The sequence below is a fragment of the Crinia signifera genome, chromosome 7 (assembly GCF_055691185.1).
Source record: "Crinia signifera chromosome 7, ASM5569118v1, whole genome shotgun sequence".
Taxonomy (NCBI): domain Eukaryota; kingdom Metazoa; phylum Chordata; class Amphibia; order Anura; family Myobatrachidae; genus Crinia; species Crinia signifera.
In genome coordinates this window covers 130606208-130632527 of record NC_139223.1, presented here as the reverse complement: position 1 = coordinate 130632527, position 26320 = coordinate 130606208, and the positions used below count along the sequence as shown (strand labels likewise).

The 26320-nt window shown below is 43.8% G+C and overlaps 2 protein-coding genes across 2 annotated transcripts in view; one reads left to right on the top strand and one right to left on the bottom strand.

The window, feature by feature from the left end:
* MAP3K19 (mitogen-activated protein kinase kinase kinase 19) overlaps positions 1-26320 on the top strand; it is a 51841-nt gene that overhangs the window by 21829 nt on the left and 3692 nt on the right. The window contains exons 11-13 of the mRNA XM_083153818.1: positions 1166-3313; positions 20741-20884; positions 22203-22900. Of these exons, the coding sequence (XP_083009944.1) occupies positions 1166-3313; positions 20741-20884; positions 22203-22900 (2990 nt within the window). The remainder of the gene's footprint in view (positions 1-1165; positions 3314-20740; positions 20885-22202; positions 22901-26320) is intronic.
* Positions 19839-26320, bottom strand: part of CCNT2 (cyclin T2) — a 47377-nt gene continuing 40895 nt past the window's right edge. Inside the window, exons 10-11 of the mRNA XM_083153821.1 lie at positions 26014-26071; positions 19839-20272 (exon numbers count right to left, since the gene is read on the bottom strand). Of these exons, the coding sequence (XP_083009947.1) occupies positions 26019-26071 (53 nt within the window). The 3' untranslated portion in view covers positions 19839-20272; positions 26014-26018. The remainder of the gene's footprint in view (positions 20273-26013; positions 26072-26320) is intronic.

Genomic DNA, 26320 nt, shown 5'->3' with positions numbered 1-26320 from the left:
CATAGTTGAGCTATGGTGGCAAATTTAATTCTAATCCTTTACAGTGTATATAAATAGATAGATAATGACCAGCGCACTAGCTCTATAACTGTGTCCCCAAATAAGTGGGATGGTGTGTTATGTCGGCGGTAAGGAAGATGCAGATATGAGTGGGTGAAGCACGAAGAATTTATTGGTATTGGACACAGTGTATAGGTATACACTGTGTCCAATACCAATAAATTCTTCGTGCTTCACCCACTCATATCTGCATCTTCCTTACCGCCGACATAACACACCATCCCACTTATTTGGGGACACAGTTATAGAGCTAGTGCGCTGGCCATTATCTATCTATTTATCTGCACTCCTTTGAGCCTGGACAACTCGACCAAGCTGCCAGCACCCAGGTTGAGCACTACATCTACCAATATTGCCCTTTACAGTGTACGATAGCATAGGATAGAAATGACCCAGCATGGAATTTAGTTGAGCCTCAAATAAATCTCTTTCCACTCAGGCATTCTATTTATTATGTTTCAAACAATTATATTCTGTTACATAGCATCCCGGGTTTACATACTGTATTACACACATTGCTCCAAGGTCACATATGCCACAGTTCCTCCAGTTTATATTAAGCCCACTATGCTGCCAGCTTATATTACACATGCCATAATCAGCTGGGTCACTATAATGCTTGTAGTTCTCCTTAGTGCAGGCATGTCCAAGCTATGGCCCTCCAGCTGTTGTCAAAAGTCCCATCATGCCTTGCCATAGTTCTGCTATTAGGGAATGCTAGAACTATGGCAAGGCATGCTGGGATGTGTACCAACAGTTTGGACATGCATGCCTTAGTGGTTGTGCGTTTAGGGTCAGCCACATGTGGCACAACACACATGCACACTAGCTGCTGCACACCAGTGGAAAATCTATGGTCTATGACATGTGTGCCACTGCCTTAGCAGCACCTTTATAAAAGTAATTTAAGATTTTAGTAATGTTATTTCTATGCTCATGTCCTTTGATTTGATCATGGGAAGACATGGTCGTGTTAGGGGAATTAAAAGGTCAATAGGAAATCTGTCCATTTACTTTTTAAGATTACAAGAAAAAAAACTGTAGAATAAGCAGAGCTAATATAAGTACATTAACTATTACATATTGCGCTCTTATTTTGTTTTAGACTTATCCACCATCAAGTCATTCCCCCCGCTGTTCTCAGTCTGTTAGACTTACTCCTTTGTCAAGGACTGGTCTGAGAAACACAGAAGTAGTCAACATCTCATATATTGATCTAAATTCAATAACCTTGACTACATCAAAAGATAATGGCCAACTCTGTGGACAGAATACCCTTAGGACAACTGTGAACAACTCAGAAGATGTTGTGTTGTCTAAAAATCTAGTTCAGATTAGCTGTCCTAGTTTCAATTCTGAATGTACACATGGCCTGATGAATGATCCATCAAGAATCTCACAGCAGATTGTTATAGCTGGAAGAACAGAAATTGTTGCGGACTCAGAAGATGTTGGCAGTGCTGGATTGCACAGCAGTTGCAGAAATGTTGTGTCTAAGCTGCATATTGTGAATGACAAGAAAAACTTAAGTTCTACAGAATCAGGATCTACTGTACAAAGTGAACAGCATATCACTGAAGTAATCATAGGGAATCTACCCAGTGAAAAGGAAGAATGTTTGCCAGAGCCAAGTGATGAGACAGAGGAGAAACCAGATAGAAGCTTTTTAATTATAAAACCTGGAGAAATGGTGGAGACTCGTGAAGCAGTAAGTGATGACAGGACAAGAAATGAGTCTATAAAGAGAGACATATCAAAAAAAATTAGTCAAGGTCCTGTGCCATATGTACATATAACATTTTCCAAGCTGAGGGAAGATAAGAGAGGCAAAGAACAAGTTTTTGCAATACGGAAGAGAAACCTGATGTCTCTACCTAATGTCAGCCATAGTTTCAATGTACATGCTCAGAAAGAGAACAAAAAGACTAAGAAAAACAAAAAGACAAGAAGCATGTCTGCTCCAGATTGTGCCACAAAGCAACAAAGACCTCTTTTAATTAGCAAAGAAATACATGGCAAGGCTATTCCACTGCCTGCCTTGGTATTTTCTGCAGTGCCAACATCTTCAAAAGTGTCAAACAAGCTCACACACACAGATCCAAGCTTTATTAATAGAAATAAGCAACGTTTACAAACACAATCATGCCTTCACACAACAAAAAGACCAAACTCATGCATCAATAATGCCAAGTCTCCTAGGGCAAAGACTTCTCTAGATTTCCAAGACTTGGTGTATAGTGATATGTTTGCAGAAATAAAACCCCAAGACAGCGGACCAGTGATCAGCCAAATGTTTGCAACCCCAGTTTATGTCAACACTTCCAAGTCTTACAGAGAAGGCAACTCTGCTTCATCTACTAGAAGTTGTTCCTCTAAAGGAAGTCGCGCAAGCTCATCACGAGATAGCAGTGCAAGAGGTTCAAAAAGACCAAATTCAAAGAGCAAAAAAAATCCATCTGCAACAAGCCATCGCCGTAAAAACTCATTGACAAAGCAACTGGCTACAGAGAATGTTGAAAAGAGTGCAGATAAACCAGTCATAATTTCTGGCATGGAATTGGAAATCAAAACCATAAATCAAGATGTGTTTTCTGGTGGTAATGATATAGACCTTCAATTGAACGAGATAACAGAAACTAACCAAAACTTTTCATGCTTATCCATAATTAAAGAAGCCACCATAGAGAACTCACTCACTCCTAATGGGACAGTCAATGTAACTCTAATCAAGAAGTTTAGAGAGCTGGAGGAAAGTTCCAATAATATACAGTCTATTAACCCTAACCATTTCAATCATACTCTTCCAACGGAGATCATTAAAACAGAAGGCATTCAGAAAAGTATACGTCCAATCAACAACAATGAGCAGAATGAGGACAGTCCTGGTGTCCAAGATCCCAATATAGGAAGTCTAATGCAATCACTTGAGGAACTTCATGTTGCTGAGCAGTCATCAGGGGCATTTCCACAATACCAGCAAGCAGCAGCTTCTGAACGCTTAACATACAATGAAAATTTTTGGACGGAAATCTTGATTGATAACAGTGTATATGAAAACAATTTAGGCCAAAATAAATCAAATTCCCAGTCATACAAAAGCAATGACTCTGCAAATAGTGAACGCCTAACAGATGACCTAATCTCACATCTGGAAAAAAATCTAGTATTTATTGGTGAGGAGTCCAGCGGTACAAAAACATTGGATAGTCAAAGAGGAAAAGATGATCAACGTCTAAACTTTCAAGACCAACAGGTACAAAGTACAAGATACAATACACTGTGATGGTAGTCAGAAGGTTTAAAGATAACATTTGGATTTAGAAATACTTTTACAGTTTAGTTTACATATAAAAGTTTGCTGAACATATCAATAAGCATCCAATTATAAAATAGTGCTTTTATAGTGAACCATTCCTGAACCGGTTTTACGCTAAAAATGTATGTCAATCATTTTATTTGGAGTCATTTTAGCTCTTTCTAGTTTAAATAATTGTAGGGTATGATATCGCATACATAGGGTATGATATAGCTCAGAGATAATGTCAAGGTCGACATAGTGAAGGTTGACGCAAGTTCACTTTTTTGGTGTCAATGTTGACACCTGAGCACATGGACCCCCAATTAGTATATTGTTTCCCCACACATGGCTTGCTTCACTCACTGGGATTTGGGCATAAACCCCCCCCCCCCCAAAAAAAAAATTCACTTCGACCTTTTCCATATGCACCTTTTGGTGTCTACTGAGACATGGTCTATCAGGATACCTTTACCATTATTTGCTAAAACTGAGGAGAGATGCTACATGAATATTCTTGTATTCAAAAGCAGTATTTGCACTTCTACAGGCCATTAATTACAATTTTGAATCAAACAAGTCCATCCCCAAACCATTCTACTGTAAAATAAGCATTGAGCTTTACTGACCTTATTAGCAGAATGGTGATCTATTCACCTGATTATTTTGCACTCCCAGTACCAATCTATAAGCAGTTATGGGTATAGCTGTTCCCGACTCTCTCAGTCTGTAAAAAGGACAACAAGCTATGCTGTCCTAGAACATTTTTTTTTCTATAATACAACAATACAATAGATGAAAATACAAGTTTACACAGATATTAACATGAATTATTGTCATCATGAGGACAACAGGACAACAAAATAGTTGAATTACAAATAATAATAATAATAATAATAATGAAAATCAGTTAACATATGGCAAGTGATTGCCCTGGTTTTCCAAAAACTTTTAACTCGTGTGTCCCCCCCACCCGGGATGCAGTTAATATCCCGGCGGTCGGGATCCCGGCGTTCAGAATCCCGACGCCGGAATCCCGACCGCCGAAATGCCGACACATTCTCCCTCCTGGGGTGTCCACGACACCCCTGGAGGGAGAATAAATTAGTGTGCCGAGCGTAGCGAGGCACCGGGCCCGCTGCGTGGCGAGCGCAGCGAGCCCGCAAGGGGGGGCGATCCGCGTCCCCCCCTTGTCGGCATTTCGGCTGTTGGGATTCCGGCGTCGGAATTCTGAACGCCGGGATCCCGACCGCCGGGATTCAATACTGAATCCCCCCACCCAGTGGCGTAGCTATAAATTTTTCTCCCCCCTGCCCAAAAAAATTCTGGCGCCCTCCCCTCAAGATGGGGCGAGGCGGTGGACCACGGGCACCGTTGGCTGAGCTGACAGACGACCCAGGCAGCAGTGAGCGCTGAGCTGGATCCGCTCTGTGCATATCTAATGAGCGGGGACCTAGTGCATATTTAATAAGGGAGTCCCCGTCCTGTGCATTCATGTATCCACGGTTTTATGATTGTAGGCCCTGTAGCACGATTACGATGGTAATAGGAAAAGCATCTGCTTATACTCACGATAATTCCTTTTCTACTGAATACTTCATGGCAGCCGTTTACAATGGGTTTATCCCTTCTTCCCCTTTAATTAGACAGGTAGTTTTTTTCTCTCCTAGGATCCAGCCCCTCCTCTTCCTCTATATAGCTCCACTTCTCCCCATGTACTCTAGTCTGAGTGTCTCCGTTATGGATCCTATAAAAAAACCATACATAGGGAGGGCAATTTATGGGCTGCCATGAAGTATTCAGAAGAAAAGGAATTATCGTGAGTATAATCCAATGCTTTCTTCTACATCAGTGGTTCCCAAACTGTGTGCCTAGGCTCCCTGGGGTGCCTCAGGACACTTGCAGGGGTGCCTTGGGTTGGTGGACCAAGATCAATTCATATTATTTATGGTCAATGTAACAGGCAAAACCAGTGCTTGTGGCTGCCAATCATAATATATGTGGACAAACAGAAGCAAATCCTGTCCCTCACCAGATAACTGTGACATATAAACACACAATGCAATTAATTTAATATTTTTTTCTGGATTTATCGATAAGAAGAATTTGGCCTTGGGGTGCCTTGAAAATGTTTTGATGCTCTAGGGTGCCGTGATTCAAAAAAGTTTGGGACCCACTGTTCTACATACTTCATGGCAGCCGTTTACAATGGGATGTACCAAAGCAATAGAGAGGGTAATACAATACCTCATGCCATAGCTTGACGTAGGACTTCACTACCGAAACTCCTTTCCGACACATTCAGAGCATAGTGCTTGGAGAAGGTATATAACAATGACCATGTGGCAGCTTGACATATCTCCTTAGGTGAAACACTTGCCTCTCTCGCCCAGGATGCTGCCATATCCCTTGTTGAATGTGCGTTAATGCCTTCAGGAGCCTGACGTCCAACTCTCTTGCACGTAAAACAAACCACCTCTTTCAACCATCTTGCTATTGTCTGCTTAGATGGAGCAAGTCCTTTCTTTGCTCCTTGAGGGATAACAAATAAAGACTTTGTCTTCCTAAAACTCACTGTCCTGCTTAAATAAATATCACAGACTCTCACCACGTCCAGAGTGTGTAAATTTTCTTCTTTCCGGCTAGCAGGATTAGGATAAAAACATGGTAAGACAATTTCCTGCCAAAGATGAAAAGATGAAACCACTTTAGGACTTTAGAAAGAAACAATGGTTTGGTTTTGAGAAACACTCTGTCAGGAAATATCTTTAAATTTGGGTCTTCTATCCATAATGCGTGCAGCTCTCCCACTCTTCTGGCCAAAGTGATTGCCACGAGAAACACCATCTTTTAAGTTAAAAACTTCAGATTAGCTCTGTCCAGAGGCTCGAATGGAGAAGACATCAGACCGTTCAAAACTAAATTTAGACCTCGTTCTTGGTTGAATCCTTTTAATTGCTTGGAAAAATCTTTTTTTTTTTTTAATTCAGTAATTTTTATTGAAATTTTTTTTTTTTTTCAATTTGAGACAAACATATTCCGACATAAACAAGTAATTTATGGAAGCAAGCAATATCATGGGTGTACATAGGAAAATAGGTGCATAGATAAGCATTTGACAATATTGACTCCTTGAGCCGCTGTAGCCAACAAATTGTAACCCAAAGGCGCCATTTGGGCACACATAGCAACAGGATATAATAAAGGCACATCCACAGGGCAAAGATTCAAGTAATACTGCAGTTCCACATAAGAAAAATATATCAGAGGATGGTTGTCTGTCGGAAACCCTATCCTAAACCCACTAAACTATCACAATAAAGTAAACCTCCCCTAAGCCCAAAGCAAACCTCCCAATTAACCCTCCACCCTGTACAACCCAACCCCAACTGAGGCGTACCTGGATCCCAATTACTAACCCTCTACTTAGTCTAAATCTACCTATAACTCCCTCCCTCCCTCCCTCCCCCCCCCCCCCCCCCCCCCCCACATGAAAGGAGAGTAGCCGGATAATAGCGGGGGCAAATATATCAGGATATCCAATTGTTTCAGCTTGGTTAAATCTTAATAGTGCACTCTAAAACAAAAAAAACAAAAAAAAAAACTCCGGACATCTTAGTATATAACAACATTCAAAGAGGAAAGGGTATATAAGTACAAGTAATAGGTACATATGGTATTAGTCTGGCCAACTTGCAACAGCACGCGAGGATAGTTGACCAGTGTCGCTCTCCTTCCAAATTATTCCAGATGGAGGAAGTAATACGGATAGAAAATGGATGCTTGTGACGTGAGCCACCCAACACCAGCATAGGGATGACAGACGGGGAAATGGCAGAGGCATCGTAGTACCCATCCATGAAGAAACAATATCCTGTAACTTGGGCATAGTCAATGGGAGTATCGTACGCGGAATATAGATGGTCTCAAAAATCATAGGAGGGGCAGGATAGCATCTGAGAGACATATCTTTCTCACCCCCATCATCACACTCTCCCTGGGTCCAGGAGGAAGAAATCACATCCGAACATACATCTTCAGGATGAGCAGCCAATATGGGTTTATAGTAAGTAGGCTCAGCATTTATAGCCCTCTGGTCAGCTTTTGCAGAGACATAGAGGGGATCCAGTGTCACCAACTTTAGCGATACAGGAGTTGTAGAGATTGGAGTATAGTGGGTGACAACACCATCGCCAGTACCCTCAACACTGTTGTTATGGGTATATGAGAGGGGAAATGGGTCTGAACATAAAATATCAGGATCAGAAGGGGGTACATGCCTATAGCAGGTAGGCTCAACATCCGCATCTCCTCCACCACATAGCTCAGGACCATGAGAGCGAGAAAGAGAATCCAAGTGGATTTCATCAAATTTATGCAGAAGTCTCTGAGTAGAAGCATGCAGGGCCTGTATGACTTGTTGCAAAGAAGTAGCCATGATTCAAGTCGGAAGCAGGGGAAAGCAAACCAACCAATACAGATGTAATCAACGATAAAATGGTGGTGGCTAGCACACCTCCAGTTTCACGTAGACAGGCAGATGGTTGGGAGTATATAAGCACAGAGCAGACCAACATGCAGCTCCAGGCACTCCGCAATGCACTCCCTACAGAGACGTTGGCGCAGGAGGAGTCTAGATGGCCACAGGTATACTGACTGCAGATACCGGATTATCACATAACGGTGTAAAATAAAGTCCAGTAATACAAACAGGATAGATGTCGTCAGCGCTTCCAATATGTCTCCACTCACCGCTGCGGTAACCGCCAGGTAACTGTGTTGTATAGCCAGGAAAAGGATAGGGATGCTCCGGCAATAGCTGACAATAGTCGGATTCAAGGCAGCCTCCGTCCAGCACCACAGCTTGGCGAACCCGCGAAACAGGGCAAGATGGCGCTGGCTCCCCCGTGCAGCCCGCGGCAGCAAGTCTCCGTAGAGACCGCTCACCGCTCTCCCTGCAAAATAGCCGGGGGGGTTAACAGCGCGAGTCTCACCCGCCCGCCGAGCCACTCAGAAGCCAGACGCTGCACTTCTTATAGATGAGCCGAACACTGACGGCGCAGGTGTCCGGGCGCCAGAGTAGAAGAAGGCCGCAGTAGGTTTTACCACCGGAGCGGCAGGGAAAGGCAGCGACAGTGCACCAGCAGGGGCAGCGGGAGTTCAGCTAGAGGTACCCTGCGTAGATCCAGTTGTAGAGCCACTGGGTGAGGCAGATTAGGATAGTTTTAAGGATAGTGTACAGGAGCTCCGGGAAGTTGCTGCCTACACCCAGGCCGTCCAAGCCACGCCCCTTGGAAAAATCTTTTAACCAGGCCATGCTTGGCCAGTCTTCTGTCTAGTAACGCACTTAAAGCAAAAATATGCACTTTCAGCGTAGACACCGCCAGTCCATTGTTGAAACCTTCACAAAGAAACTGCAGTATGTGCAAAATATGTGCCTCCGGAAACATAAATTTGCCCCTGGACCATTCGGCAAATATTCTCCATATTCTAAAAAAAATGATAGATGAAACTTTCTTCCATGCTTGAAGAAGAACAATCACCATAGGAGAGAGACCTTTATTCCTTAGTTGCCGCCTCTCAATTTCCATGCTGCGAACCGTAGCTTCTGTGGATCTGGACACTGAATGGGACCCTGACTCAAGAGTCTGGGCGACTCTGGTAGGAACCACTGCCATATTTTCTACTATCAGAAACCATGCCCTCCTGCGCCAGTAGGGCAAGATGGCTATCACTTGCCCCTGCTCCATCCTGATCTTCCATAGTAACCGATGTATTAGAGAGAATGGAGGAAATACATATGCTAGGGAAAAAAGTGCCACTTCTGGGACAAAGCGTCCACTCCCCACGTCCCCTGGGTCGGGTATCTGGAAAAGTAGTGAGGAAGCTCTTTGTTGATCGCTGATGCCATTAGATCTATTTCTGGTTGGCCGAACCTCCGAACTATCTGATGGAATATTGCCTCCTTCAACTCCCATTCCCCTAGTATGGGGGCACCTCCGGCTCAGGAAGTCTGCCACCTGGGTTTCTCCTGGCACCTGGAGAGCTGATATGGACTGTAGATGGCCTTCGGACCAGACCATAATGTTTCGTACCTCTTCCAATAGGGGCGGACTTCGAGTGCTTCCTTAGAATAGAATAGAATCCCTTTATTCGTCTCACAATGGAGAAATTTCAGTGTTACAGCAAGGTTCAAGTACAGATAAGAGTAGTAGCATAATAATAAGAACACACATAATAAGATAAGATCCAAACAATATAACTCAAGAATCTAGGAACATGCAGGTCTTCTTCAGACCATGACAGTTGTACATTCTAATTGCAGCCTGAAGGAACGATCTGCGATATCTCTCCGTTGAGCATCTAGGGTGAAGCAACCTATCACTGAAAGTGCTACACAGATCTGTCAAAACGTTTTTGAGCGGGTGTGAAGCATTATCCAATAATGATATCATCTTGTTGATCATTCTCCTCTCACCCACAACCTCTACAGAATCCAAAGGCATTCCTAGGACAGAACTGGCCTTCCTTACCAGTCTGTTTAGTCTCTTACTGTCGGCTGTTGAAACACTGCTGCCCCAGCAGACCACTCCATAGAATATGGCCGATGCCACTACACAGTTGAAGAAGGTCTTCAGGAGTGCTCCCTGCACTCCAAAGGATCTCAGTCTCCTCAGCAGATAAAGTCTACTCTGCCCCTTCCTATACAGAGCAGCAGAATTATCAGACCAGTCCAGTTTATTGTTAAGGTGAAAACCCAGATACTTGTAAGTTCTTACGATCTCAATATCCATTCCCTCAATGCTCACAGGAGTTGGGGGGGTATGCTGACGTTTCCTGAAATCAACTACCAGCTCCCTAGTTTTCCTCGTATTAAGTTGAAGAGGATTCCCCACACACCAGGTAGCAAAGTTCTGCACAAGTTCTCTGTACTCCCTATCGTCCCCATCTACGATAAGGCCCACAATAGCAGAGTCATCAGAGAACTTCTGTAGATGACAGGTTGATGAATTGTATGTGAAATCTGCAGTATAGAGAGTAAAGAGAAATGGTGCCAAAACTGTTCCCTGCGGCGCCCCTGTACTACAGATAATAGTTTTGGACTGGCACTCCTTGGTCCTCACATACTGTGGACGGTTTGTAAGGTAATCCAGGATCCAGGTGATTAGATGATGATCCACCCCCGAGTCAGCCATTTTCTCCCCCAGGAGCATGGGCTGAATGGTATTAAAAGCACTGGAGAAGTCAAAGAACATTATTCTCACGGTGGCCCCAGCTCTCTCCAGATGAGGCAGGGCCCTCTGCATCAGATGTATGACAGCATCATCCACACCAATTCCAGGCTGATAAGCAAACTGCAATGGGTCCATAGAAGATCTCACTAGAGGTCGAAGATAGCCAAGGACCAGCCTCTCCAGGGACTTCATCAGCTGAGATGTCAACGCCACCGGCCTGTAGTCATTGAAGTCCTTAGGACGTGATGACTTTGGCACAGGTACCACACATGAGGTTTTCCACAGCATCGGAACCCTCCCTTGCTCCAAGCTTAGATTGAAGATGGCCGCTACTATCCCACACAGCTGACCAGCACAGGACTTAAGGACACGTGAACTGATACCATCTGGGCCCTCAGCCTTCCTTACATTACACCTACTTAATTCTCCCCTCACCTGATTTGTTGTAAAGGACAGGGTGGAGGTGGAACTATGCCCAGGCTTTGGTGATAGAGGGCCCCGCTGTTGGTGGTGACAGTTAACCGGGGGTGAGGTGACAGTCTGATCAAATCTGTTGAAGAAAACGTTCAAATTATTCACCCACTCAAACTCCTCCTTAGGCTGGGATACAACATCTTTGAACCCGGAAATAGTTTTTAGATCTCTCCAGACTCCCCTAACATTCTTACGCTGGAGCTGTTCCTTACCTGTTTATATAGGACAATGTAGTGATATTGTCTGAGAATATGCACAGGTGTGACCCTATGATATCTTCTTGAAAGAATATCATCGCTTGCCACACTGCTCTTAATTCTCTGTGATTGGAGGACCATTTTGCTTCTTGGTGTGACCAGACTCCTTGACATGTCTTTCCTAGACCATGCACTCCCCAGCCTGTTGCGCTGGCATCCATGGTTATTACTAGAGACAGGATTATATGCAACAAAAAAAGCTTGAAATATGCATGCAAATATGCATGAAAAATACTTAAAATATGCATGAAAAGTGTTTAAATATGCTACATTAAATAATTAAAAAAGTAATTTTGGTACTTCTTTACTTTCACAGCGCCACTAGATAGGACAGATAGGACAGATAGGATACTAGATAGGATACGATTTTGTATGCGATTTGACATAAGATATCGCATAAGATATAGGATAAGATTTACTATCCATTTCATTACCCCACTATCCACTAGGGCGTGGAGTTGATTTTATATAGCGTGGCGAGCGCAGCGAGCCCCGCGAGGGGACACGGAATGTATTTTATGGAATTGCATGCAAATGTCATGCGATATTGGGGACTTGCTTTGAAACAACATCCGTGTCCCCTAGCGGGGCTCGCTGCGCTCGCCACGCTTCGGGCTCGGTGGCTCGCTGCGCTCGCCATGCTATATAAAATCAACTCCACGCCCTAGTGGATAGTGGGGTAATGAAATGGATAGTAAATCTTATCCTATATCTTATGCGATATCTTATGTCAAATCGCATACAAATCGTATCCTATCTAGTATCCTATCTGTCCTATCTAGAGTGGCGCCGTGAAAGTAAAGAAGTACCGTAATTTTTAACTTATTTATTAAAAAATCAGCATACAATTAGTTGCAAATAAACCTCAAAAATAGGCCCACAGCATCTGCAGATGTCAGTATGCTGGCTGCTACAGCAGACTGCAGCGTACAAAGCTCTTCTTGCATCAACTGCACGGACCCTCATCTCCAGCACCAATGGATCAAATGTCAGCATAGCGTGTGAGGGCGGCTCAGTGGAAGGCTTCCTCACTGCGCTGCATACTTACTGTGACACGGCATTTCCTCCGATGTCACAACCCTTCTGCCCTCCTCCTCTGATGCAGAAGCCTGTCTCTTGGTGTAAAGTCCCAGGCCAGGGGCAGGCAAAGGTTCAGGAGCTTCGTAATGGCATCCGCTCTGACTGACTTTTATCAACATGGATTGGCAGCCAAGAGCAGTGTCAGACATAGCGTACATCCAAGGTTCCCCACACTGCGCACATATTGCCCCAGCCTGCACAGTCTACCACTACCTGGCCAGCAGCAGCAAGGCAATGCAGTGCTGTGACTTGCGGGTGGGAAGAGGGCGGGGCCTAAAATATGCACCATCACTAGATTTTAGTTAAAATATGCAATAACCAGTAAGAATGGGCAAAATATGCAAATGCATATGCAAATATGCAAATGCATATAATCCTGTCTCTAGTTATTACTTTGTACTGAGGGCTCATTAGGGAGAGGACTCTTTATGATAACCAATCTCCTTCTCACCAATCTAGGGATTTTACGACTAGTGCTGGAATTCTTAACTGACGCTCTAAAGAAAAGCTATTCACGGAATACTTCAGAAGCTCCCACTGCAGTTGTCTCATCCTCCACCTTGCCCAAGCAAACTTCCTCAAGGCCATCATGCCCAGAAAACTTCCTCAAATTGACATTATCAACTGCTGTATTTTGTTGCATCTCTTTCTTGCCAGTGATATTCTGAAATCAACTGCATTTATGAGTACTCCCAAAAACTGGATTTCTTGAGCAGGAACTAGATGACTTTTCCCAATTGACTAGCCAGCCATGGCTTTGGAGAAATTTCAGGACACAGTCTGCTACTTCCAAAGCTTCCTCCTTTGATCGAGCTGCAATTAGTATATAGTCTAGGTAAGCTCAGACCATGATCTTTCTTTTTCTGAGACATTCGATCAAAACCACGAGGACCTTTCTGAAAAAGCTCGGGGAAGATGTGAGGCCAAAAGGCAGGCAGGTAAATTGGAAATGGCCTTTTCCGAAGCAAAACCTCAGAAACTTTCTGTCCTGTACAGCGATAGGAATGTGAAAGTAAGAGTCTCTGAGGTCTATTGATACTAGGTAGTCACCTCTCCTTAGTCCCATAAGGATCAACTTGGTAGTCTCCATCTGGAACATTCTCTTTCTTATTCTGTCATTTAGATGCCTTAAATCTAAAATGATCCTGAACCCTCCGGACACTTTGCTTATTACGAAGATACGGGAATAAAACCCCAACTCTCTTTCTGTATATGGGACTTCGACCGCACCCGAGTCGATAGGATCCTTTAAACTTAAATAAAGAGCTTCTCTCTCTACTCCTGGAGGAGGAAGCTTCGAATTCAAAAACTTTGCCAGTCTTGGCTTTGCAAAAAATTCCAAATGGTATCCCGTGGTGACTACTTCTAGAACCCATTTGTCCCGATTGGTTCTTTTCCATACTTGTGAAAATTCTAGTAGCCTTCCTGCCACTTTTACCACGGGAGGCATGTCGTCTCTGCTTCTGTCCCCCTCTTCTGAGGGACTGACGAAAAAACACCCTAGATGTCCCAGACGTGTATCTGTCTCTGAAAGGCCTGCTAGGTCTATAGGCTCTAGTTTGTCTGAATGACTGTCTGTATGGGTAATTAACATATCCACCCCTTTTGTCCTGTGGCAATCTAACGGCCTTTCCACCAGTCATCCTTTGAATCATTTGATCCAATTTACTCCCGAACAGAAAAGAACCTTCATAAGGGAGGGTGGCGAGTTTACTCTTAGAATAGGAATCTGCCGCCCAAGATCTTGGCCACAAGGCCCTCCTGGCCACCACACCAGATGTTACTGACTTTGCTGAGTAGTCCAATACATCAAGAGATGCTTCGCATATGTAGTCTACCGCCAATTGCCCCTGAGCCAAATTCTTAGTCATTTGGTTGTGGGATACTTTATCTTGCAAATCTTCCTGAAGTGAAGCACACCATATTCTAAGTGCTCTAGCCATAAAGGCCACAGCAACACCTCATCTCATAGACACTGAGCTTGAAATACGTAACCTTTGGGGAGCACTTTCCATCCTCTTTTCCATAGAGTCTTTTAAAGATGCACCGTCCTCTAACGGAATGGTCGTCCGCGTTGTCACTTCAGCCACAGCTGCATCAATTTTTGGAATGCTGCACCATTTTAAAAATTCCTCATCCTCAATTGGATACATACGGTCCACTCTTTTCAATGATCCTACTCTTTTATCTATGTTGAGCCATGCCTTGGTCAGAATATCTTTCACAACCTTATGAACCGGAAAACATCAGCCTTTCCTGGACCTATCCTCTTCAACACTACTTGTCCATCCTCTACAACCTTTCCAGATTCTGCGGTAGACCCGTCAGGTTCAGCATTATCAGAAGCCACTTCAACAAGTCCAATTAATAATCCAGACAAGAGATCTAGCTCTTTTGCTACCTAAAAAAATAATCTTTTGTAACAAAATTATTTTCCATCCAAGACATAAGCTCAGTGAGCTGGGATGATGCACTAGGACTGGTAGATTGCTTTGCACAATCCTGACAGGGCCTCATCTACCACTAATGACCTATCACAAGCTGGGCAGCTTTTGGCAACATGCATTTTCTTAAACGCTTTCTTCTTAGATGCAGAGGGCACACTACAATAGAAAAATAGAGCCCTATTACTAACTAACTAATACAAAAAAGAATAAAAACCAGTCCTTAGAAGAGGACTTACCTGGGCAGTGCAACATTAGCTTTTAGAAAGGCATCCTCCATGCTAGCAGGCTCCATGATATCCATAAGCGCCTCTTACACCGACCAGACGCTTTACATATAGGCACTTCCGCCTAATGGAATGTTTCCAGAGGCTTTAGCCAGAAATATGTTACTTAATTTCTCCTGTCTTGAAGTCACCTGACTTAAGTGAACCTATAGAAATTAGCCATTACATGCAGGCTGCATGCTCAGACTGACGTATCCTTCCTGGCTCTCACACTGCCGGTGACACACATGCTGCCTGCTGTGGAACGCAGGCCGCATGCTACGACTGCCGCAAACTGGACTTCCGGCTCCTACTGAGTGGAACGCACGCGGCCTGCGTATGTGACAAGTCACGTGCACAACATCGCCGGAAACCTGACAGACGCTGCACTGCAGAGGATGCGACTCCAAAACCTTGCCAGTGGGACCACATGCTTCAGCACTCTGGGAACGAAGCTTCTAGATCACCGCTGCATGTTAGTGTCCTTAAGCCGCCAGCCCGGACCATGATAAGGGGCAAAGCACCGCCATCCCCTGCCCAGTAAAGTAGAATACCAGCCTACCGTAGCTAATAATATAAAATAAACCTAAACACTACCTGTACTACTAAAAAGGAGACAGGAAAAAGACTAGAGTACATGGGAAGGAGTGGCGCTATATAGAGGAAGAGGAGGGGCTGGATCCCAGGAGAGAAAAAAAACTACCTGTCTAAAGGGGAAGAAGGGATAAACCCATTGTAAACGGCTGCCATGAAGTATGTAGAAGAAACATGGTTTCCAGAGGCTTTAGCCAGAAATATGTTACTTAATTTCTCCTGTCTTGAAGTCACCTGACTTCAGTGAACCTATAGAAATTATCCATTACATGCATTCACTGTCAGGTGGGCATCAAAAACCTGTGTAACTTTCTGGATCAGAATTGTGATCTATAAGGCAGCATTGTATCTTATCGCAGTAAACTAATGTGTTTAGTGATAATTGTGGTGTTTTTCCCAGTGGCGCATGTGTACGGAACGGCTTTGCCTCAATTTCTGCATTCATGGAGAGTTGTTTTGCGAGGTCGGATGAATGGTGGATTCTTCCAGATTAGCACAAAGAGCCGTTACCGAATTTCTTCGCTCATGAAGGCGAGCATTTCTGGGCAGATCAGGATTTTTCCCCAAAAAAGAAAACTTATCAATAAAACACTTTTGTATTCTTTAAAAAAGTATATCAAAATTTGAGATAAAGTTTATCAACTTTGCTGGTACAATCCCTTTCTATAACAAAGTAATGTAGCCAGTTTGTTAGAATAGTCTTAGTGGTTAATGTAATAGGACCAGTGATGGCTAACCTTTTCAGCTTGGGGTGTCAAAAATTGTAAAAAAAAGTCTAGCCTTCCTCGAGTTGCGTGTCACTTCAAGAAATATCAATAATTTGATGACATTTGCAGCCATTTCACTTTTGCCACACACCATGATGCTCCATTATACATAGGCCACACACCATGATGCCCATTATACATGTGCCACACACCGTAATGCCCATTATACATGTGCCACACACCGTAATGACCATTATACATATGCCACACACCGTAATGACCATTATACATATGCCACACACCGTGATGCCCATTATACATGTGCCACACACCGTAATGCCCATTATACATGTGCCACACACCGTAATGACCATTATACATATGCCACACACCGTAATGACCATTATACATATGCCACACACCGTGATGCCCATTATACATATGCCACACACCATGATGCCCATTATACATGTGCCACATACTGTGATGCCCATTATAAATATGAAAGAGCAAGGTAATTTAAGAAGGCTGAACTAATACAGTGTCTATCAAAAAGACAGCTACCAGTGCCAATAGAAACACTGAATAGTGTGGCGTTCGGAGCCTGCAGAGTTTTCAACAGAGCCCATGTGTGGGAAAGGTGTCTCACCTTTCAAAATGGATGCCGTAGCCCAGTCCTCGCCCAAAGCTCCTCTGTCGATCAGGTGGCAGGACTCAGCGGCAGGAGGCGGGTCTGTAGTCCCCAGCACAGGGCCAAATACAGCAGCAGTGGTGGACTATAGCGGACAGGCGACATCTCCTTTGTCCCCTTCCAGTTGGCAGCGCAGATGCAATTCAGGTTTTCCTCTCTGCACACCAGTTGGTCAGACACGTGGCACTCAAAATGCCTTGGCATGTCACGCGTGTCATAGGTTAGCCATCACGATAATAGACTGTACCTTTTATGCATCGCTAGAATTCGGAAAAGTCTGTGCAATGTAGTGACAATCCTTTATAAAAGGTAAAACAAACCCAGGTTGGCCTTTAAAAGGATTGCTCCTGTACTTAAAAACATTGGCCTGACTCGACGATGCCTCCAAGTTATTACAAATGACTCCATAGTGTTCAATACGCAACACTTAGACAGAAATAACAAAAAAATAGACAGAAAAAGGACAATGGTGTGAACTCAAATTATCCTTTGGCAATTATAATTTTAGACACGAAAAAAGCAAAAATGCAGCGCTAAACAAACAATAATAAAAGAAAAAATTGGATGCTCCTTACAGTAGATTCAATAGAGTAAAAATAACACAAAAAATTATGATAAAAGCATTAAGGGTGAGAAGCCTACTTCCACAATATAGCAGCAAAATTGGAGAGTCCTTTCCTAGTAATGCCCAGAATCAGGGCCGGTGCTAGGGTGTCCGGCGCCCTCCAGCAAACCATACATTTTGCGCCCTTTCACATTGCCATTGCAACAAGCTGCAGCCCGATTGTGGGAGTGTATGCAACATGCGATCCTATTGAGGATCTCTGGTGCATGTACATGTATGCATGCACCATCTCAGCGCTGTGTCCGCAAAATATGGCAGGCACTAAAGGTGTCCATCCACGCTGCGAGAATCGCATAAGTTATGGGCTAGATCGCAACGCATTGCACAGCATGCATGCAATGTGTGTGCGATGCGATCCAAAAGCTGTACAAAAAGTATGTGCAGCACTCGTGACTGAGGGGGAAAGGAGAGGAGAGGAGGAGGAGATGGAAGAAGAGGGGAGATAGAGGGGGCGGAGTGTTGAGGACTGGCACAGCACACTGAGAAGAGGGAAGGAAGGGGAGGTTGCGCTGCTGCTTGTTAGTCATTTTATTGACAGCTGACAGGCGCAGGGAGCAATGGGTGGGGGGCGGAACCGGACATGACATGTCATCCAGGCATTCACAGACAGCGCTACATGCCTCAGCGCAAAAGTCTGTGAGGAAGAGGGGGCAGGTCGCAGGAGGAGGACAGTGTGTGCGCGGTGCAGGGAGCTGCTCAGCCTCTCCATACTGCCGCCCGCTGTCAGACAGGCGCTGCGGGCGGCGTGCAGGAGGCAGTGACAGTGAGGACTGAGGCAGCTTTAGCATAGCAGGGAGGGAGACCGCGCCTTTTCAGCATGGAGTCTCCCTGCTTTGCAGTAGCTGCTGAGTGGGTAGCGCCGGCCCTGCCCAGAATAATAGAATATGATGAAGAAACAGTTACCGCTCTGAGTATAATGGATATGATAATTAGAGCGTCCATATGTCCAAGTGGTCGGTCCCAGATGGCACCAATTACCGGAATCCACTGGAGATGGAAGAGAGCTGAGTAGAATGTCCTTTGTGTCCAAGAGATGGTGCTTGGAGAGCGGTAATTTGAAGAATTTTTGGTGTCCCAATGGTGGAAACAAGATGAGGTCTGAATCCTGCTGGGCTGGTTCGCACTGCGATCCAAAGAAGGTGGCGGCAAGTGGGCACCAGCACTACTGACGCATTTCGCTGCACTTGGCAGCTTTATCAAAGGTACCTTTGATAAAGCAGTGAAACGCATCAGTTTTGCTGTTGCCCACTTGCCGCCACCTACTTTGGATCGCAGTCCGAACCAGCCAAGCAGGATTCAGCCCTCATCTTGTTCCCTCATTTCCATCATTGGAACACCAAAAATTCTTCAAATTACCGCTCTCTAAGCACCATCTCTTGGACACATAGGACATTCTACTCAGCTGTCCTCATTCTCCAGTGGATTCCGGTAATTGGTGCCATCTGGGACCAACCACTTGGACACTCTAATAATCATATCCATTATACTCAATCAGGAGCGGTAACTATTTCTTCATCATATTCTATTATTCTGGGCATTACTAGGAACGGACTCTCCAATTTTGCTGCTATAGTGTGGAAGTAGGCTTCTCACCCTTAATGCTTTTGTCATCATTTTTTATGTGTGTTATTTATGTGTCATTTTTACTCTATTAAATCTACTGTAAGGATCATACATTTTTTTAATTATTGTTTGTTTAGTGCTGCATTTTTCCTTCTTTATTCGTGTCTAACATTATACAGGAGTAACTAACCTGTCTACAGCAGCTGCTGAGAGGCCACCCACACAGAGCGCCCCCTATAGACCCCACCCTTATCTAGGGTTGGCTGTAGTCTTTTTCTCCAATTATAATTTTCCCTACAGTAACATTTGGTTCCAGAGTAGTAAAGGGAAGGCATAGTTTAATTATTTGTTTGGAAAAGACTATCATAGTCCGGAGGCCTGGAATGAGGAAAACTAAAAACTTGATTGACAACTTTTCCTCCTTTATTATCAGGAAGATCCAGCTGCCAAGAAGGTCACTTAGTTGGTGGTCACAGAATTGTAACATAGCATAACAAACAGGTATACAGGTCTAGGGGTGCACTTGCACAACATAATAATCAACACATTTCCATCGGTTAATCTTTTATCAGCCATGTTTTAAATATTACAGCAAATATCCTGAGTTGGCCCTTGTGCTATTACAGACAGCTTTGTAGAAAGACCATCTTCTTTTGCAAATCGACAACCGATATTTTGTTCTTATCCAATCTACCTTAAAGCAACAATATTTTCTGTTCCATGAAATAGTCCCACCCCTCCCAAAAAAAATAAAAAAACACGTAAAAATGAACAGCCACATAACATTTTTCTTCTTTGGACTTAACGACTTGATAAAAAACAAAAAAATTAAAAATCCAATAGTCAGTTTGCTCATGACGGATTTTGTGTAGCATTTTAGGGATTGATTAGTACATCCTGTTGTGAGTTAGTGTTCTAGTCTCTTTGCATTCCATCCAATAGTATGGTGAGATGATCATTGCCTTCTTTGTTAGAAGACAGCTAGGGAGAGAAAAAATATAAAATGTCAAATATATTTAGTGTGCTACCAAATCAAAAGCAATACAGTCATGTTGATAGCCAATCACACTTAAAAGGACATTCAGAAAAATGTCAAACGCCACCATAACTCAGGTCAGTAGCAGGCATGTATTGGATTCCAAAGAATGAAAATAAACTTGCATTTTAATTCTTGTATTGTGCAGAACAATTTGCATATATTTGCCATCACCTGATATAGTACTACTATGGCAGCCCATGTGGCCTGGAAACGACGGTGTAGGACCGTTTTGGCCTTGGACTAGGCCCGTGGCCTCATTTGTGCTTTTTAGCATCATTGTGATTCAACTGAAAGCCCCTACTTCTCCAATATATGCCCCCAAGAGCAGATACTCATCATGGCAACACCACAAGTCACAGTGCTAGCTTTTATTCTTAAACATCATTTGCTCATCATCTTTGTCTCTTCAGTTCAGCAGAAACCAAAGTCTTGAAGACATTAAGACAAGTACTAATAATTCAAACCAGACTGAAAATCATTCGGAACTGAGCAACAATGACAATTCAATCTTTTGGATCAAGGGAGAAGTATTGGGAAAAGGTGCCTATGGAACGGTAAATTCAGTTACTACATAAACTCAATGGGTGGGGCGGGGGGGTTGCAGATGTACTGCCAGGGCCCATCCCTGGCACTTGTAGCAGCTCTACCCTCTGCATTGTGTGTATAATTTACTGAACACTCAGAAGCTAATACCCCTTTCCCACTGCAGCTCTTAAATGGTAAATTGCCTTTTTTTAGCCTTTTTAAACGGGTAGAGCTGCAGTGGGAAAGTTCCAGGTTGCTTTACCCGTTTAACAAATACCGGTATTTATTAAACGGGTAAAAAGCAGTGTTTTACCCGTTTAAGAGCCATTTTTTTTTTGGGCAGTGGGAAAGGGTCTTAAACGGTATTTAGTAATAATAATAAAGGTTAATAATATGATTGGCTGATGACTGTACACACCACATCCTGTGGGGCAAGAAAAGTCTATTTTAATATGACAGCCCATGTTTACTATGGGTTTAAATGGGTTGCTTTGTGGTTTAAACGGGTACAATGTGAATGTGACAAACGGTATTTAAACGGCAATTTACCATTTAAGAGCTGCAGTGGGAAAGGGTCTTTACGGCTCTTACCGTTTAAAGACCCGTTTACAAATACCAGGTCATTACCTGTTTAGACAGTGGGAAAGCAGCATTAGTTTAAATTCATTTGGAGACCATCATTGTTTTCTGATTTATTAAAGCACGGTGAAGTGCTTAAGTATCTGGTCCTCATCACCGGCCAATCAGCTGCTACCTCACATTTTTCAAACCAAGCCTGTAACTTCAGAGTTAGGAGCGGATTGGCCGGTGGTAAAATACCAGCCACATTATCACTTCACCGAGCTTAATAAATCTGCCCACAGTTACAATTGAAACAGTGGGTGGAACAACAGTACCTAAAGCATCAGATGTTGCCCAGTTAAAATCCCCTAAAAACCTGCTGGAACACTAGCCTGTAACCCAACTCTGTAAACCTTACATTGTAAACTTTTGTACAAGTGCTGTTGCTAGTTAGACTTGCCTCCCCCATTCAATATGCCACTCCCATTAGTTCTGCTGGTAGTGCCCACAGCAATGTCCAGAACTAAGTCTCTCTCTGTGTGTAAATAGGCAAAAGCCATTCCAGCATAGGCAGAAGGATGCTGGATCTCGAGTACAATCTGTAAATGTTCATGTGGCAGAAGGAGGTATCTCAGTAACGGTTTCTTCTCACATGCTCCACTGAAGTTGGCTTATTGAGGGAGGCAACCTAACTAGCAGGGGACGCAAATAATTTATACATCCATTTCAATAGTTTATGCAGTTAATACAAGCAATATTTAAAACCCCCATCTTGTTGTACTGTAGGTGTATCGAGGTCTCACAAGTCAAGGAGAGCTGATTGCAGCTAAGCAGGTGATGTTACATGGGTCAGACCCTGAGGTGGCTGAGAAGGAGTACAAAAAGCTACAAGAGGAGGTGGACTTACTGAAAACACTGGAACACGAAAATATTGTTGGTTACTTGGGGACATGCCTCCAAGACACAGTGGTGACAATTTTTATGGAATTTGTACCTGGCGGTTCAATTTCCAGCATTTTGAAACATTTTGGGCCACTGCAAGAGAGCATCATTAGCAAATATACAAATCACATTTTGCAAGGCATTGCCTACCTGCACAAAAACAGAGTAGTTCACAGAGACATCAAGGGCAATAATGTAATGCTGATGCCAAATGGGGTGATCAAGCTGATTGACTTTGGTTGTGCAAAACGACTTAATGGTCTGAGCATGAATGGGACCCAATGGGAGATGTTAACATCAATGCACGGTACACCATACTGGATGGCTCCGGAAGTAATCTGCGAATCTGGACATGGGGAGAAATCAGACATTTGGAGTATTGGTTGCACAGTATTTGAAATGGCAACCGGGAAACCACCCCTAGCTCACATGCATAAGCTGGCGGCCATGTTCTATATTGGTAAAAAGCAGGGACTCATGCCGACACTCCCAGGTCATTTCTCTAAGCGAGCAAGAAGCTTTGTTGATCTGTGTTTAACCAGGTATGTACTGTAAAGATAGTATAAATGATATGCATAAATAGCAATGGTTCCCAAACATGGGCCTTAATAGTCCAGGTTCCAAGGGAAAGCCTTATGCACAGGTGACAGTACCGCAGTCCGTTTGATTATACAATCTATGCACACACATGGACAGCCTTAAAACCTGGACTTTTAGAGTGTTTTGAAGACCAAAGTTTGGGAAAACCTGAATTATCATGGGCAGTCCGTTCTCAACCCCAGTGAACTTTTTACAGAGAACTGCAATCATCAGTACACTGCAGCAGGCAAAATCGCAAATACAAAATACCAATCACGCACATATGCAAAATAGGTAAAAATGGAGTTACTTAAGGCGGTACAGACATGACAGGACAGAGGAATCTGCTCAGAGTCTAAATGGCAATGCGGAGACTATTCAGGCTACATTCTTTTAGAGTCAAAATGGGACTATGATCCGCCAGTAGTACACTGGCAGAGTAGGAACAGGTGATGGAATAATAACTATAGTGAAGCATTAGGTTTAGCTTGAGGTTGAAATATTTAAAGTTTGGAAACGTCTGATCAGGCGGCTAGAGAGAATCAGATGGGAGCACCGAAGGCAGATTTAAAAAAAGAGTGCATGGTACAAAATCAGAGATGAATGAGGGAGATAATTACTTTAAATGCAATTCGTGTGGCAATGGCATATATGGAGTTGTGAGACAGAAAGGCAGAATGCCGTAGCGGAACTTGTGGGTGGTGAGCCCAGGTGCAAAAATAAAATTTGGACCCCCCCCCTTCTAATCCCCAACCCAACTTCACAATATGCAACATGGCAGTGGGTGACAGGGAGAGGCAGTGTGAGACCGGGAAAAACAGTGGATGACCAATGATCGTTCCACCTCTGGCAAAAGGAGGTGGTCAAATAGCATGAAGTTGCAATAGTCAGGTAGGAGATAATGAGAGATTAGATAAAGGATGTGCTGCCAATTTTTAGACAAAAAAAAGTGGCAAACTAGTACAAGGGACTTTTATGTGTAAAGTGAACCTGAAAGCAGAATAAAGGATGAAGCAAGGCAATGAGGATGGGCAAGGAGAATCGGGGAGAGCATAGCGTGGCCAGTGGGGAGGTAGGTCAAAAATCAGATGTCCATAAGACAAACAGCATGCAACTTTCAGAGCTGTATGGCAATACTAGACATTAAGGAAAACTAGATATAGATAAGAAAAATATTTTGTATTTTAAAAACTGGGAAAAAATATACAGATTTAAAAAAACGTTATTTCCGCGGACAAATATTGAGAACCTCCAAAATTAGAGATGGTTAGCAACTTCAACAAAATGTATGTCTACTGTGTTTACAGCAACAAGCAGTGGCGTAACATTTTGCTCCGCCTGCCAAAAATCTTTGTGCCCCCACCACAAACCCAATCTATACACAGCAGCCAATAGGCTCTGTGTATAGTCCAACCCAGTGGTTCCCAACTCTGGTCCTCAAGTACCCCCAACAGTGCACGTTTTCCAGGTCACCCAGCAGGTGCAGTCATTATTCAGACACATTTTTAAAGATCCACAGGTGGAGCTACTTATGTCACTTTGGATTCTGTGTGGAGACCTGTAAAACGTGTACTGTTGGGGATACTTGAGGACCAGTGTTGGGAACCACTGGTCTAACCAATGGGAGCCAGCGGGCCATGACAACGTCACATGACACAAGCTGCCGGACATCTCCTTGCTGCTGTAGCAATTCACCAGCCTCAGGACTTTCAATGCCCCCCCCCCCCCCCCCCCCCCAAAAAAAAAAAGTGGCAGAATCAACAAGTCTACAATTAAGGAAAACCTTCCTATGATAACTAAATGTACTGTAATATTGCAACATATGGCGGCAGATACATCACTAGACTGATCAGACGGCGTGTTCTCCATACACACTGCCATGCCAGTTATGACTGACAACATAACTGGGTGGGCAAACACTGTAAATCACCGCCAGCTCATGGTACTGGTGTGCGTACAGTCAGCGGATTGACTGTACACACAGCATGATGAGACATGTCGGAATGACGCTTGTCAGACATATCGCTGGTACACAGTGGGCAATTGCAAAATAAAATCAATCGATCACCTAATATATCTGCCAGTATATACCTAGCATCAGTTGCACATAGATATACAAGTCAGAGGTGAAACTACCACGGTGAAGCAGGTGCAGCGCCCCAGGGCCCCTGAGGACTAAGGGGCCGACTAATGCCCTTGTCATCCTCTTCCCATCACCCACTGTTTTACCTGTCACACTCTGCCTCTTTCTTACATAGTGTGAACTTGGGGTTGGGTGGAGGAGGAGGCCACTTATACAAGAGACATATCAAATTAATCTGCAGATGTGGCATCAGAAGTGGTTGTCGATCGAACCAAAGTGTCACCAACTGATGGGTGACAGTGTTGGATCATGATCAGTGGCAGGAGCACTGAAACATTACGTGCCGCACCAGGCTCATGTCAATTCTTCTGGGGCTGCCCACATCTCCTGAAATAGGGTTTTGGACCATAAGACCCTGTCCCTCTGCAAAGCCATGTCCCTTTTCAAGGTGCATGGAGAGTGATGCATCGAGTGTCATAGGGGCAAGTGATGCCCCTGAGCACAGTCTCCTTATGAGTCCTAGTCACATTACTCTGCAAATAAGATACATATTTGGCAATTAAACAAATTATCATGTGGCCTGGGTGTCAAAAGTCTGTTTGGCATAACTGCAGCAAAACATGTATGAGGACATATCTGTAGCAAAGAGGATCTTCTAATCAGGTCTGGATTAAGGGGAGCACAGGGGGTCAGTACCACTGGGCCCGCCTCTAGCTAGGGGCCTCCTGTGGTCGGCATGAATTTAAAAAAGCAGCCTCGTCATGGGAAGGTTTATAATCAGACGAGGCTGGCCCCCCTCTTGCAGTTACCCATTGACCAAGTTTATACTGCCTTTACTCTGGCTTTTGAAAATGTAATACTCCCATGCAGTTTGCGGCCAGTAATGACAAGTGCAAAGGGGCCCACTATCTAAAGTGACCCGGGCCCCCCGAAGGCTTAATCCGGCCCTGCTTCAAATAATTGGCGTACTGAGTTTATGTATTTTATACTTACATGAATTACTGAGGAGGAAGCACCATTACGGACTGGGGTTCAAATACTTCAAGATAACCTGTGAAAAGAAACAAGCAATAAACAAAAGGATTGATATAGCAGCATCACCACAATGAAAAGCAATAGCCAGAGGCTGGGCTGTAGCAAAGAAAACTGCAGTAAAAACCCTGTTCTCTGGGTTTTTACAGCATTTTCAAATGTATCAACGTAGGAACGTTGCATTTTCAGTGTAGACTGTAATGCCAGATTTTTCTTGCGTTACCCTATAGAAGCCCATGGGCTAGATGCATCCCCCACCAGCCCCCCT